Source organism: Lemur catta, chromosome 3 (genome assembly GCF_020740605.2).
Source record: "Lemur catta isolate mLemCat1 chromosome 3, mLemCat1.pri, whole genome shotgun sequence".
Classification (NCBI taxonomy): domain Eukaryota; kingdom Metazoa; phylum Chordata; class Mammalia; order Primates; family Lemuridae; genus Lemur; species Lemur catta.
The window spans coordinates 237,371-253,265 of record NC_059130.1 but is presented as its reverse complement, the minus strand read 5'-3'; the positions used below and the strand labels follow the sequence as shown (position 1 = coordinate 253,265).

The window sequence follows — 15,895 nt, the reverse complement described above, 5'->3', positions numbered from 1 at the left end:
GTATCCATTCCGTGCAGAACCACCGTTGTTTCCCTGGGCCATATTTAGTCCAGAATCCTCTTTTCTAGACCCACACAGCCTAGCTGGCTTGTCTGGAATCTCCTAGGCATTGGAAATGATGAAAACTACATGGAAGAGAGAAAAGAGATATTATGTCTTGTTTTCCCCTGGAGCAGTAGCTACGGGGGGGGGGGGGGGCTGGGGTCTGACAACACCGTCAGAGGCCTGGTGGGCAGCTCAGAGCCCACCTGTGAGCAGGGGTCCGTGCCAGCTGAGACTCTGCCCTGTGTCAGGAGCCCCCCACTCCTGTTGGGAGCTGGGTTCTTGTGCAGATGGGGGGACAGATGGAGGGACCTCCCGGCAGGCCCCTGGGGCCTTTTCCCCTTTGTTCCCTGCCCTGCAGTGTGTGGGGGGGCCTGTCACCCTCCCTGGAAACTACGTCCCTTCCCCATTGTCATGTGGGGACTGAGCCTAGAGACTGGCTGCCCCCCAGGTGGATGGGATGTGGGGACACCTGTATGGGAGATGCACACCGGGAGTGTGATGGTAGGGTCCCACCCGGGCACTCGCCCTCTCCTGGGAGAATCTCTGTGCCCCCCCCACCCCACTCCATGGTCAGCCTGTCACCCTTGGCAGTTTTTAGGGGCCAGAGACCTCTCCTGGGGGCCTATAGCCCCCACCTGCAGGGAGCCACTCCTGTCGTGGGTGGGGGTGGAGCTGCCCAGTGCTAAGTCCCTGGGGGCTTTTGGGGGCACCTGTGGCAGCATGAGCCCACCTCCAGCCCCCAGCCCAGAAGGGCCCTCAGCACCCAAGGGCCTCTGATGCTTCAATGGCTCGTCCCAACAGGCCTGGGTGACCTGAGGAGCTGGGCCCAGCATACGCTGTTGGGCTGATGGGCGCGTGTGTGCCCCGGATGCAGGCATGGGGCCAGCAGGGCCATCATGGGTGTGTGCAGATGCCCAGTTGGGGCAGTGATGACCAGAGGGGGGATGCCCAGAGCCGAGGGCAGGGTGGATGGGCTGCAGTCAGGGAGGGCTTCCCGGAGGCGGTGTCCAAAGTGCCCTGTGAAGGCTGTGCTGAGGAAGGGCCCTACTAAGCCCCAGGGGCACAGGCACATGGGACAGCCCAAGATGTGGTCCTTCAGCCAGAACAATGAGAAATGAGGCTACGGGCACCTCGCTGGGATCAGGCAGGGCCAACATGGGGAGAAAGCAGGAGAGGTGCTGCAGGACCCCCTGGGCAGGGCCTGGGGTTTCCAGGTGCCCCTGGGGGCACAGCTTCCCTTTGCCCTGGGCCAGGGCTGCCCTACAAGCCCAGGGCCACAGGGAAGCCACAGCCCCCAGTCCTGGGCTAGTGGGGTCCCCAGCTTGGCTCAGCACTAGAAGGACCCATTTGCCAGTCTGTCTCCCCCCAGGGCTCTTATGGCAGCACTGGGTCCCAACTCGCTGCATGCCACCTGGCCCAGGTCTCAGTGGCTGGGGGCCAGTCAGTGGGTGACAGGACAGAGCCCATCCTGGACGGCACTGACTGTCAGATGTTCTGGGGGCTGGACTTGCTTGGTGGTGGGGGCACTGTCTGGCCACCTGTCCTGGCTGGACATCATGCTGTGGGGACACTGGAATGTGTTTGTGTCTCTACCTTGGTCAGGCCCACTGCCTGGGACCTCCCCCAGTGAGCCCTGTCTGCAGCCACAGAGCCTGAAGGATCAGTGTGACTCCGAGCTTCCAGCCAACGCACCCCAGGCTCGGGAGGGGATTTCTGAGAGGGCTGGTAACCATCTTCATCACTGTCCCCGGTGCAGGCATGTCCCCTGGGTCCTTCTGCCCCTGGCAGGCAAATCCACAGATGCCCCTGTGGGGCACCTGGGTCTTGCATCACCTGCTGTGGCCCTCCCGATGGGCAGGAGCACCCTGACACCCTCAGTCCCCACAGGTTTTCCATGTGGCCTATGTGCTCATCAAGTTTGCCAACTCCCCCCTGGCCAGACCTCTGGGTGCTGGAGCAGTCCAGGGACTTCAGCCACACCTACCAGCCGTGGCAGTTCTTTGCCTGTGAGAATCGGGAGCTGTGGAGCCTGGGAGATGTCCCCAGTGGGGCTGCTGTGACCATGCCTTCTTGAGGCCTCGGTCACCAGCCCAGCCCTCATGCCCAACCCCTGTGTGGGTCAGGACCATCTGTGTGAGGACCGAGAGGCAAAGGGGAATTCATCAGGTCACCCCCGACTTCCGGCACAGCTGGGCCCAGGGGCTGGTGGTGGCAGGAATCTCGGTGCCATCTCCTGGCTCTCTCTGCGCTGCCTTCATGTTTGACAGCTCCGTGTGGTGGTGACACAGGACCCTGGTGGCTCCCAGCTCACTTCCTGCCAGCTCAGATGCCTGGGTCAGGAAAGCTGGGTCCTGGCACTCATTCACCGGCTGCCTTTAGCCACCTGCCACCCTGACGGGTCAGGTTGGCGGGATGGGGATTCTCCAGTTTCGCGGCCTGGTCACATGTCCCCCAAAACTCCCTGGCCCGAGAGTGGAGGAGGGGCAGTTCTCTCACAGGCAGTGGGGGACTGCCCCAAGGAAGGACATGAAGACAGTCCTCCAAGGGGAGCGGGAGACACCTGCTATCTAGACGTGTCCCAGGGAGAGGGGTGCAGGGGTGTGGGTGGTGAGCCGGTGCAGCTGTGCACGTCCAGCGTGGCCGGCGGGGCAGGAGCTCCTCCCTCAGCAGGGTTCAGTGACCTCTTCCCCAAGTCCTGCTGGCTGGTGGAGCCTTGGCTGGGTGACCCGTCGAGGGCGCAGCATTCCCACCTCAAGATGAGGTGGCCGGGCTCAGGCTCAGGTGACCAGTCCAAGAGGCAGCCTTCCAGGTGCTCAGGCTCAGGGAAGTCAGGGAGCCCAGGGGCCCCGCCTCTGGGCCTGCGGGCTTTTCGGGTGTCCTCAGCCCTCCCTGTCCCGCCGTTTCCTGCAGCCTCCAAGAGGGACTGCCTGGAGCGGTTTGGGCCGCGGTCACGTGGGATGCCGACGCCATCTGCACCACTGAGTACTCACACATCGTGCCCCTGGAGAACGGTGAGGTGGGCCGAGGGACAGCGTGGTGGTGGGTTCTGCTGGTCTGCTCCTGATGGCCACACCTGGCCTCACCGTCCACGCCTTCTGCGGATCGTGGTGTCCCTGGTGAATGGGCGCCCAGGGGCCATGAACTTCTCCTACTCGCCGCTGCTGCGCAGCTTCACCGAAGCCACCAACACGCTGCTGGGTCACCTCATGGGCAAGGCGCTGCAGGACCCCACAGTCATGCACCGGGTGAGCCCACCCTGTCTGGCGTGGGGGGCAGCCCCTGGCAGACGGGGGAGGAGCCGGCCCTGGGGGGCAGCCTGGGCCTGAGGCCCTGGGACGCGGCTGGGTGAGCCTGGCCCTGGCGCTCAGGGGCCTGCGGTGCAGTATGATTAGGCACCAAGGACACCAGCACCGGCGGCCGTTGCGTCTGCCATGGCCCCGCGGTGGTCTGCGATGCCGAGGACCCTTCGGACCCTCTCAGGAAAGGCCGTTTCAGGTGAGGCCCTTTCAGCTGAGGTTTTTTTCGTACCCACCCCCCCAGGTGAGGCTCCTCTCAGGTGAGACTCTCTTACCTGAGAACACTTTCAGCGCAGGTCCCTGTCGGATGAGTCCCCTTTAGGTGAGGGAGGTCCTTCCAGCTGGTGGCGCTTTCAGCAGAGGCCCCTTTTACATGAGGCTCCTTTCTGATGAGGCCCTTACAGGTGAGCCCCCCCCACCAGGTAAGATCCCTCTTAGGTGGGGCCCTTTCAGCTCAGGAACCTCCCAGGGGCCTCCTCGATTTTCTGAAAGACACAGGACAGTGAGCCCATCTGAGTTTGAATTTCCAGATCCTGCTCTGAAGACGCTGAACTCCGAGTTTAACTGGTTCCCAGCAAGGCCAGGAGGGGGTGCTCGCCACCGTCCCCCCCCACCCCAGTGAGCACCGAGGGCTGCAGGGCCGGTGGGGGCCGGCAGGGGGCGGGCACCCGTCATGGCCCGCGGGTTTGCACGCAGCCTGAGAGGACGCGGTGCCGCTATGTTAGCGTCGCCCGCAGGGGCCACCTGCCTGGCCCCTGCCGGCCTGCCCTCAGACCCGAAGCCAGTGCGACCTCCTTGTCCTCACTGAGACGTGAGGCCCCGAGTGTGAGTTCAACCTTCCTGTCCGAGCCCCACGGGCACCGCCTTCCTGTCCGCAGCCGCCTGCCGAGGGGCGGCTGGTCCTCAGAGACCCGGGAGGGGCTCCGGGTGGACATTTGGACACGGGGAACCCACAGTTTCCACCACACTGGGGTCCCCCACGCCCAGGACGTGGTGGCCACGGGTGTGACGTCCACGCGGTGGCCTCTCCACCCTAATGGGGTATCAGACTCTCAGCTGGACGTGGGTCTGGCTCAGCCTCTGGGAGGGAGTTTGTTGTGATCTCTGTTTCACTGGCAGGGTGTTCAGGTGGTTGTTCATAATTTCCTCCTTCCAGGGAACGTGCCGTCGCAGCACAAAGTCCTCTGTGTCCTGCCTTCAGAGTCTCCAGAGTCATTGCTGTGTGAGGTCTGCTACTTCACGGTAAGTACTCCCGTGTGTTTTACCATGTGTTTCACAATAGCCACACGCTCCCAGGTCATCACCGTTAACCCCGAATCAGGAAATCCACCTTTCTCCCTGACAGTCCAATCCACCAGGCCAGCTTCACCGCCTTCCCAAACTGGGAGAAAAATGTGTCTTTCCCTTCGGTTCCAGTTTTCTTTTTCTGGAACTGTTTCTGAGACTATCGCTCAGTTTCCCAGCCTTGGCAGATCTAAAGAGCAGAGATGACTCCAGGGGGGGTGTGGGCAGCGCTTCCTCCTGAGCAGCACAGGACTGGCCATGGCCTGCAGACCCTGAGCGGTCCTGCCTGCTACCCTCTCCCATGCCGTCTACCCCAGCTGCCTGCAGTCTACTCTGCTTTCATTTTTAGGTGCACAGAAGGCTTTTGGTGTCTCAGGGCTTTTATTCGAGTTCCGTCAACCTGTCCACACAGTAAACACCCTTAGCAAATTTTCTAAGGCTTTGCCCAGCTAGACCCTTAAAGTCACAGCAGTTTGTAATATCTAACAGTAGAAAAAGTGGGTGATGTGATTTTTCAAAAGACAAAAAAATTTCTTTTTTTCTTTCTTTCTTTCTTTCTTTTTTTTTTTTAAGACTGAGTCTTGCTCTGTTGCCTGGGCTAGGGTGCCGTGGCACCAGCCTAGCTCACAGCAACCTCAAACTCCTGGGCTCAAGCTGTCCTTCTGCCTCAGCCTCCCAAGTATCTGGGACTACAGGCAATGTGCCACCATGCCTGGCTCATTTTTTCTATATATTTTTAGTTGTCCAGCTAGTCTCTTTCTATTTTTAGTAGAGACGGGGTCTCGCTCTTGCTCAGGCTGGTCTCTAACTCCTGAGCTCAAATGATCCACCCGCCTCGGCCTCCCAGAGTGCTAAGATTACAGGCGTGAGCCACCACACCTGGCCCCCCAAATATATATATATATTGTTTGATATATCATATGTAAGAATCACCTTTGATTTATATATAAATCAAGGAAATATAGCTAAACAGAGTTCATAATTGGGATAACCAGTAAAGAAAAATCTCACTGCCAAATGAAAGGCAAATGGCCCGATTGATCATGGAAAGTTCATAAGAATTTACTGAGCCACATGTTACCTTGCTGTAATTCTCTAGCTGTGTGTGTGCACATGTGTGTGTACACCAGTTGCAAGGTATCTCAGGTTTGCACACTTATGTTTACATCACCAGTCGATATAGTTAAGAGATAAAGTCCTAGTCCATATTATGACAATGTATATAAATATTTGAAAGCACCTTTTAAAATTTCACCATTTTGACCACTTGTGAATATATAATTCAATGGAGTGTCATATATTGGCCATGTTGTGCTACCATCGATTTATTAATAGCTCCAGATTTTTTTTTTTTTTTACTTCCAAAGGAAACTCAGCACCCATTAAAAAGTCACTTCCCTTTCCCTGTCCCCCAAGCCCCTGGCAAGCACTAATCTATTTTTCATCGCCGTGGATTTGCCTGCTCTGGACATTTCATACTAATGGACTCATATAATATGTGGCCTTTTGTGTCTGACTTCTTTCACTTAGGACGTTTTCGAGGTTCATCCATGTTGTGATATACATCAGCATTTCATTCCTTTTTTCTGTAGGATTAAATACATACAGCATTCAGCATTCTTAAGTGCACACTTCAGTGGCATGAACCACATGCACATTGTTGTGTAACCATCAGCACCGTCCATCTCCTGAATTTCTTTCATCTTCCCCAAGTGGAACCCTGTACTTGTTAAACACCCACTTCGTATTTTCTCTTCCCCCAGGCCCTGGAAACTACTCCAGGTACCTCATAACTAGAGCATACTCTATTTGTCCTTGTGTGCCTGGGTGGTTTCAGTTAGCACGATGTTGTTACGTATGTCAGAATTTCCTCATTTTTAAGGCTGTATTATATTTCATTGTGTGGATGGACCACATTTTATTTATCTACTCATCTGTCAGTGGACACTTGTGTTGCTTCCACCTTTTGGCACAGTGAATAATGCTGCCATGAATGTGGGTATTCAAGTCCCTGTTTTCGGTTCTTTTCAGTATATACCCAGGAGTGGAATCACTGTGATATGGAATCAGTGAATGGATTCCATCACATGGAATCAGTGAATTCCATGCTTAATTTTTGAGGTACTGCCATATTTTGTTCCATAACAGCGGCTCCATTTTACTTTTCTCTTTCCTTTTTATGCTGAATAATATATCAGGTTATGATATACCTAATTTTGCTTATCCATCCATCTGTTAATGGGCATTTGGGTTGTTTGGACCTTTTGGCTATTGTGAACAGGGCTGTTATAAATGTTCATGTACAAGTTCTTATTTGAACACTTGTTTTCTAATCTTTGGAGTATATACCTTGGAATGGAATTGTTGAGCTATGGTAATGATACATGTAAATTTTTGAGGGAACATTCAACTATTTTACACACAGCCTGTACAATTTCGTATTTCTACAAAGAGTGTTTAAGGGTATCCAGTTTTTTTGCATCCTTGCCAACACATATCTTTTTTTTTTTTTTTTTGAGACAGAGTCTCACTTTGTTGCCCGGGCTAGAGTGAGTGCCGTGGCATCAGCCTAGCTCACAGCAACCTCAGACTCCTGGGCTTAAGCGATCCTGCTGCCTCAGCCTCCTGAGTAGCTGGGACTACAGGCATGAGCCACCATGCCCGGCTAATTTTTTTGTATATATATTTTTAGTTGGCCAGATAATTTCTTTCTATTTTTAGTAGAGATGGGGTCTCACTCTTGCTGAGGCTGGTCTCGAACTCCTGACCTCAAGCGATCCACCCGCCTCAGCCTCCCAGAGCTAGGATTACAGGCGTGAGCCACCGCGCCCGGCCTGCCAACACATATCTTTAATGTTTTTTAACAATAGCCTTTCTAGCATGTGTGAGTGGGTATGTCATTGTGGTTGGAATTTGAATTTCCATAATAACTAATAACGTGTAGTATCTTCTTATGTGCTTGTTGGCCAATTTCTTGTCGCGTGCGTGCGTGTGTGTGTGTGTGTGTGTGTGTGTGTGTATTTTAAGCTCTTTATCCATGTTATTTGGTTATTTGTCTTTTTCCTATTCAGTCTTAAAAGCTATTTATATATTCTGGAATGCAGACCCTCATTGGATATATAATGTGCCTCTTTGGGTTGTCATCTTAGTTTTTTGGTGGTGTCTTTCGATTTCCAAAAGTTTTTATTTTTGAGGAAATTTTCTTTACTGGCTATGCTTATGGTGTCAGATCTAAGAAACCCTTCTTACACCCAATGTTATGAAGGTTTTTCTCCATGTCTTCTTCTAGGGTTTATGTTTTCACCTCTTACCTTTAGGCCTGTGGACCATTTTGAGTTCAGTTTTTCTGTGTGGTATGATGTCAGGGTACAGTTTCATTCCTGTGCATGTGGATAGTTGTCTGACATCACTTGTGGAATTTAGGGACCTCTGGTGGGGTGGTAGGGACAGCCGGGTCCCTGACACAGGCCATCAGGGTCCTGGGCAACGGTAATCTCATGGAACCCCTTTCCTTGGGACCACGACTCCCTGTCCTGTCCCCTCCAACCCGGGGCCACGAGAAGGGCCAGGCTCAAGCTGGAGCAGAGAGCTTGCCAGCGCCCAAGTCCTGCCGCTTCGGTGAGGGCTGTCCGTGCCGGGTTCTGGCCAGCCCCACCTCTTCCTGCAGGGCAGAAAGGCCGAGGCCCCACCTCTTCCTGCACCTGTATGCAGCCCCTGTCACTAGGCCCTTTCTGGGGAGGCTCCTGGGGGCCTCCACCCTCCCCCGCCTGGCCGCCTGTGCCCCCGGCTCTGAGGGAACAAGTGCTGTCCCCAGGAAGCTGGGGTCTCCCCAGGAGCCGGCTGGCCCACAGCTCTGTGGTGACAGCAGTGACAGCTGCCACTCAGGTCAGTGTCCAGGATGGGCACTAGCCAGTGACACAGGGAGCCAGGGGACCTCAGCACAGCCAGAACACCCTATCACATTCCCAGAGGGCACAGTGGTGACAGAAAGCAGAGCCAGAGGACGGGGACATCTGGCCGATGGCCCAGCCCCCTGGAAAAGGCAAGGCATGGGAACACACTCACGTCTGCACACACATGCACACGCAGCACAGGAAAGGCGGGGGACTGGAGAGGAAAGAGACGATGAGGTTACGGTGACAGACAACTAAACACAAAGCACTGACCACAAGTGGACACAGCCAGAAGTAAGCTGAGACACAGCTGTTTCCACAACGGCTGACAGGGACAGGGCGATCACAGGGTGGGCGGGACAATGTCCCTGAGCTTCAAGGATGCATGGCCAGATGTGAAGTGGGGTCTGAGGGTACCTCAACGCACGTCCTAATGTCCAAGAGGAAATATGTGCAGGTGCATGACACAGAACATGCACACATGAGCAGACATCATAGGAACACGTGTGCACACATGTGCACACATAGCAAGGACCACACATGCACACAGTGCAGGAACACATGTGCACACACATGCACAGCACAGGAACATGCACACGTGTGCACACAGATGGAGCAAATGGCACAATGCCACAAGTGCTGAGTCTACAGGTGGTGGTTTGCTGCCACCTCTTTGGTGCTTTTTGTTCTATTTTTCAACTTTTCTATGTATGTGAAAATTCCCCAAGTCAGAAGTGGAGAGAAGTAGCGCAGAGGGGCTGGAGGCAGAGGGGCCGGGTGAGCTCCTGGCCACACGGAGGGACAGGCCTCCACAGCCTGGGGCCACAGACGCCTGCCCACAGACTCACCCCCGCTGCCCACTGGAGCCACCTGCCCCCAGCCACGTTCCAGCACTGTCCTCGCTCACGGGAGGCTCGTGACGTGCAGTGACAGCTTCTGACAGGGAGAGCAGAGTTCACCCCAATCTGCTCCAAGGCCAGACACCCATCACAGGCCCAGGAGGTGGCAAAGGTGGGGACTGAGACTCAGGATGTGGCATCAAGAAGTCCAGAGACGCTCTAGGAACTACGTTCTCCCCTGAACCTGCCCCAGACATGCGAGGTCTGGTGCAATCCCTGGGCCCTGTGTTCTGAGAAGAGCAGGTGTCTCGAAGCACAACCACGTCCCATGTCCTCACCGCCCGTTAAAGCACAGAATCCACCCCCCAGATTTGGAACCGCAGACCTCTTGGGAAGTCTACATGACCATCCCTCCCCGAGCGTGGATCCTGGGCCCTGGAAGGGAAGCCGCCTGGCCAGGACAAAGCCCACATGGTACTTACTTGATCTTGATGAAGATGATGTCTGCGTCAGTGACAGTCACGTTCTTCCCCTCAATCACCTGGCAGTACTTGCACAGCTTCGACCAGTTCTTGCCGTGCACCTCCTTCCCCGTGGCCCGAGTGTCCCCGTGTACTGCAAAGCCCGAAAGGCCTCCTGCAGAGCACTGAGCGTGGGGGGGCGGGGGGGCGTGGCAGCCGCCCCCTCACTGGCACCTTCGGACTCCAGTGACAGCCGCTTGGCTGCCTTGTCCTTGGCAGGGTCCCCCGGGGACTTAGGGGTGTCCTGTTGGATGCTTTGGCGGGTTTGGCCTTGCTGTCGGCCACGTCGCTGTGGGAGGAAGGAGAGCAGAAAGGTGTCATTCTGCTTCTCACAGGGCCCCAGCATCCCAGGCTGGCCCAGGGACAGGACAGGACATGCACTGCATGTGCCACGGCAGGCTCAGGATATGCCCAGAGTCCCGAGATGGGCAGGCCCTCCTCGGAGCCCCTCAGAGCCACCTGCCCCGCAGGTGAGTGTGTGTCCAGCTGAGGAGACAGCAGGGCCAAGAGAGACTGGGAGGCACTGCTGCCCTCCTGGCACCCGGACCCTGCTTGCTGCCAAGCTGGTGGGTCAAGGACCCCACCCCCCCAATCAGTTAAAACCATCAGCAAGAGCAGAGCCCAGGTGGGAGCCAAGCTGGGCACCCTGGGGGGCTCCAGGCCAGGGAGGCTCAGGGTCCGACCTGGCACAGCAGACCCTGCCTGACCCCCCAGCCACAGCTGCATGGCTCCCTCCCTGGGCCACTGCCCCTTGCAGCTCTGGGGCTGCCAACCCCAGGAAGGGGCCAGAGCAGCCTCAGTGCTGAGCCTTCTGGCCACAGGACTGAGTCTTGCCCAGGGGAGGGTGAGCGGTGACCCTCAGGACGTCAAAGGAGGACCTGCCCTGAAGCCCAGAGCCCAAGCTGCGTGCAACGGCCCCTCAGGGCCAGGGAGGTTGTGGGGGCTCGGGTGGGGAGCGCAGCCATGCTCGTGGACTTTCAAGGTGCCTGGCCCCAGGGCAGGAGGCCAGGCCCCCCGAGGTGGAGGCTGAGGAGGTGCAGGGCCACGCCAGGCACTCTGGGTCCTCAGCCATGGCGCGTGCCTCCACCACAAACACTGACACGGGGCCAGGCGGGACAGGCAGTGGGTTGCTGAGGCCACTTCCCCCCCAGCGCCAGCTCTGTGCCAGGGCGGGACCCCAGGGAGTGACCCAGCCTGTGGGTCACCTAGAGGGGTTACAGCTGCCTGCCTGGGGAGCCAAAGCCCAGAGGCCCAGCAGCAGCAGAGACCCTCAGAATCCAGACAAACACAGCCCTGGCTGGAGGGTCAGTGCCAAGAGCAGCAGGCTGATGTCATGACTCTGAAGTTCACGAATCCCCTTCAGATCTGGGGCTCTCAATTCCAGTTATGGCCAAGGTATGGCGGGTGGTTCCTGAGTGCGGCTCCAGCTGAACTCAAGATCCTACGAATGTTCCAAAACAGCCAGAAAAACCCAAACGAAGCTCACCGGGCTGAGGCTCTTGGGGGGCTGCACAGAAAGTGCAGCTGCCCCAAGGAGGCTGTTCCTGGCGGCACCAGGACCCCACAGAGGGCTCGGGGCTGGGGCAGGAGCCGGGAGGCTGGAGGGAAGAGCAGAAAGTTAAATCAGAAGCCTCAAGGGCATCGGCCTGAAATGTGAAGCCCGAGGCCCCCCTGGTCCCGGAGGGGCGAGGAAAGGCCGCTGGGTGTTGCTGACACCATTTCTTTGTCTGAAATAGGAGCTTCCCACAGGGCCGGCCGTGGGTTTGCCATGGGCACCTCTGCAGCACGCAGACACCTAAGAAGGAAAAGCTGTTAAGAAATTACTGGAAGCAATAGTGGGTTCGGTGAGAACACATGAACTTCTTGTGGGTGTGTTACACTTGGTCAAAGAGAAAGAAACCTTTTATGATGCTTCAGACTTGGTGCGAGTTCTATGGTCTAAGAAACACCCTATCAGGAGAAAATGGGCTGGAAGAAAACGTCCATGAGGGATTTGAGATGGGCCATCCTGCGCCATTTCTCCCGAGCATTCCTCTGTTTCACAGACGTCCTCCGCGAGCCATGGTGGAGGTCGGAACGCATCGCGCACTGACGCCGGGACAGCGCAGCGGAACCCGGGAGGGGACGCGGGAGGGGCCGGGGCTGCAGCAGCCTCGCGGGGCGGCCCTGGGCGGCCCTGGGCACTCACGCATGATGCCTGATCCCGCGTGGAGACCGGCCTTCGGGGCAAAGTGAGACTGAGGACCGAGCGCAAGTCCTGCCCTCGTGAGGACGGCCTTCTGGCGGGAGCACAGGTGCGAACACACAGGTAAGCGATGCGATCCCAGGCGGGAAGCGGTGCCGGGAGGAGCCATCGCAGCAGGTAGGGGGGCCGCGCGCGGCAGAGGCGGCGGGACCAGCGTGGTCCGGGCGGGCGCGCGAGAACGTTCCGGCGCATCGTGGGCCGCAGCCCTCCTGCCAGGCGGGCGCCTGGTGCCGGTTCACCGGCTGTGGTCTGCGGACACTGGGTCGCGTGCCTGGGCGCCGAGGACAACAGGCCCGCGCTGTAAACGTCCTGAGCAAAAATGCTCCCGCCGGGAACTTCCCCTCGCGCAGCCGCTGCCCTCGGGTGTGGGGAGCGGCCGCCCGCAGAGGCCGGAGGCCGGGCGAGCACCGGCGTTCCGGGAAGGCGAGGCCGTGAGCGACACAGAGGAGGGAGTGGACGCAGGAGCCACGCGGCCACCTGGAGAGGGACAGCGGGGCGGCCAGACCAGAAGGCGGCCTGGGAGGAAAGTCCGGGAGAAACAAGCGTTGATGTCGGGGCAGCCAGGTAGGCTCCTGAGCGTGGAAAAGCGGAGCCCCTTTCAACTCCACCCCAGCGTTAGCCGTCCGGGACTGGCTCCACTGGCTGGAGCCCGGAGCCGGGGTGACGCCAGACGTTGGCTGCTGCGCAGGCGATCCTGGAGCACGGCGCAGCGCAGGGCCTGGCGGCTCAGAGACGGTTCTCGGGAGACTCCTGCCTACGCCAGCGGCCTTCCCTGCAGCCGAGCAGCCCCTGGGATGAAGGACAGGTGGGGGGGGGGGCGGCGCGGAGGGGCCGCAGCCCTCAGGGACCGCGGAAGAGACGCCACGACGGGGCACGGCAGCAGGTGGCTCACACACGCGCCCGAGCTCTGTTCTAGGTTTTTGTTGTTGTGGTTTGCCCTGAACATGTATTAGCCTAACAAAATATTAAAAAGGCTCTTTAAAATAAAACTAACAGAATGAGTTAGGCCCTGCGTGCGGCTGCGGGAGGCTGAGGGAGGCTGAGCGAGGCTGCGGCTTGTTCCGCGGAGCCACACGCGCCTTCCAGCCGGGGAGGGCAGGAGGAGACAGCGGGCCGCAGCTGTCGGGAAGGGGGTCCGGACTCTGCAGCGGGGGTGCCGGCGGGCACAGGCGGGGCTGAGGACAAGGGCGCGACCCTGTGTGCTCTTCTCTGTTGTTTGAATTGCCTCATTACATCCATGTGCTATTTCCATAATGACAGTAATAAGACTAAATTTAATTTAAAAAGAAATCTAAGGTGCAAGCAGAGATTTATCGGACTATGGAGGCGTCCAGACCAACAGTGAGCCTGGAGGCCTGTAGCCTTTCCCTCCGAGCACGGCCCAGGCCCCGCTCTGCCCTCCCCAGTGCTGCACTGCCCGGTGTCTCGCCCTTCCCGGCACAGGCCTGCTCCCTCTGCCTTCCTGCCCCCCTCTAGTTTCTGCAGGGACTGGATATGAACCCTGGGCAGCAGAACTCCATACCCCTTCACACCTGTACTGCTCTAATCTTCCACCATTAGGGAATATAAATGGTAAAAGCTCTGGAAGACAAGCTGCTGACCCCCAGAGTGCAGCAATAAAGGGAAGACATCCCAGGTGGGCACCCTGCACTCCCAGGTGCATTCCCTGCATCAAGGTGTGCTCCAGTACCCCCAGGTGAGCACCCTGCAACCCTAGGTGGGTACCCTGCATCCCAGGTGAGTGCCCTACACCCTCAGGTGAGCACCCTGACCCTAGGTGGGTACCCTGCATCCCAAGTGAGTACCCTGCATCCCAAGTGAGTACCCTACACCCTCAGGTGAGCACCCTGCACTCCCAGGTGAGAACCCTACACCCTCAGGTGAGCACCCTGCAACCCTAGGTGGGTACCCTGCATCCAAAGTGAGTACCCTAAACCCTCAGGTGAGCACCCTGCAACCCTAGGTGGGTACCCTGCATCCCAGGTGAGTGCCCTACACCCTCAGGTGAGCGCCCTGCATTCCCAGGTGAGCTCCTGCACCTGTAGGTGAGTATCCTGAACCTCTCTTCTGATGGCCTGTACCTCTGGGGGTCTCCTGCAAGAGGGATGTGCCTCTGCCCCATCCCCTGGCCTTGAGTCCCCTGCTCTGACCAGCAGCCCACCCACCAGGAGGTGCTCCTTCCTTGCCAGAGCCCAGGGAAGCCCGAGTGGGGCTGGTGGAGTCTTGCAGGGTCTGTGGGCCCAGGCTGTCCTGAAGGTGAGAGCAGAGAGGTGACAAATCTGTCCGCTGAGTGCCTGACAGACTGTGTTACCAGATTTACATTTCAAAGGAGGGGTTGGAAAGGCAAGACCAGGGCAGAAGCTGCAATTACAGACCTCAGAGTGGAGGCTGGGGCAGCTTCACGCCCAGAGAGGCAGCTGCCCTGGGGGAGCAAGAGCCCTCCTGCAGTGCCACAGGCCTGGACACTGCTGCCCTCGTCCCCACTGGGCTCAGACACCTGAACCGGCCTTGCCCACCAGCTCACGGGCCTTCCCTGCTCAGAAGAGGCCCCATGGAACCCACTGCCCAAAATGAATCTCCCTGGACCTTCCTGGCCACTCGCCTGCCTGAAACAGAACCTGTAGAAATGTGATCCAAGACGTCACAGGCAGAGGGACAGCTGCCATGGCAGCATCAGAGCAGAGACACCAACAGAAAGACTGGAAATTGGGGCGCCAGTGAGGTGACAGCAACCTGGGCAAGGAGCCTGTGAGCAGGGTCAGGTCCTGTGCCTAGGACCACGTGCCTGTCACCAGCACCAAGGGCCTGTCACTATGACCAGGGGCCTTTCACTAGGACCAGGGACCTGTCACTAGGACCAGGTTCCTCTCATTAGATCTGAGTTCCAGTCACTAGGACAAAGTCTTGTCACTAGGATCACATCCCTGTCCCTAGGACCAGGTCCTTGTCACTAGGACCACGTTCCTGTCCCTAGGACCAGTGGCCTGTCACCAGGACCAGGTTCCTGTCACCAGCACCAGGGTCTGTCACTGTGACCAGGGGCCTTTCACTAGGACCAGGGACCTATCACCATGACCAAGGGCCTATCACTAGGACCAGGTTCCTGTCATTAGATCTGAGTTCCAGTCACTAGGACAAAGTCTTGTCACTAGGACCAGGTCTCTGTCACTAGGACCACATTCCTGTCCCTAGGACCAGGTCCCTGTCCCTAGGACCAGGGGCCTGTCACCAGGACCAGGTTCCTGTCACCAGCACCAGGGTCTGTCACTATGACCAGGGGCCTTTCACTAGGATGAAGGACCTGTCACTAGGACAAAGTCTTGTCACTAGAACCAGGGACCTGTCGCTAGAACCAGGGACCTGTCGCTAGGACCAGGTCTCTGTCACTAGGACCAGGTCTCTGTTACTAGGATCATGTCCCTGTCACTAGGACCAAGTCCTTGTCACTAGGAAAAGGTTTCTGTCAGTAGGACCACGTTCCTGTCCCTAGGGCCATGTTCCTGTCCCTGGGACCAGAGGCCTGTCACCAGGACCAGGTTCCTGTCACTAGGACAAAGTCTTGTCACTAGGAGCAGGGGCCTGTCACTACGACCAGGTTGTCCCATGGGGATAACCCATCCCTGCGGATGAAGACACTCTGTGACCTTGGCACCATGACCTTTACCCCTAAATCTTCATAACGCAGGTTCTCAGCTCGCCCTGTGTGTCTCTGCCTGGCAGCAACCAGCACCCTGTGTGTGGGTGCCCTGGCCTGGGCCCCTCTCACCAACCT

General features: G+C 57.7%; 1 protein-coding gene across 1 annotated transcript; it reads left to right on the top strand.

The window, feature by feature from the left end:
* Positions 1 to 921: 921 nt before the first annotated feature.
* LOC123634285 lies at positions 922 to 3,371 on the top strand. The gene is made up of 5 exons (XM_045545726.1): positions 922 to 945; positions 1,689 to 1,770; positions 1,986 to 2,101; positions 2,313 to 2,826; positions 2,956 to 3,371. The coding sequence occupies exons 1-5, from the start codon at positions 922 to 924 to the stop codon at positions 3,369 to 3,371; spliced, it is 1,152 nt and encodes a 383-aa protein (XP_045401682.1).
* The last annotated feature ends 12,524 nt before the right edge of the window (positions 3,372 to 15,895 follow it).

Bases quoted from the DNA above. Each gene is read 5' to 3' on its own strand.
- LOC123634285 (XM_045545726.1), top strand. From the start codon at position 922: ATGGGGCCAGCAGGGCCATCATGG. The intron at 1,771-1,985 runs GTAACCATCTTC...CCCCCTGGCCAG, and splicing joins GGGGATTTCTGAGAGGGCTG to ACCTCTGGGTGCTGGAGCAG. The intron at 2,827-2,955 runs GTGACCAGTCCA...CGTTTCCTGCAG, and splicing joins GTGGCCGGGCTCAGGCTCAG to CCTCCAAGAGGGACTGCCTG.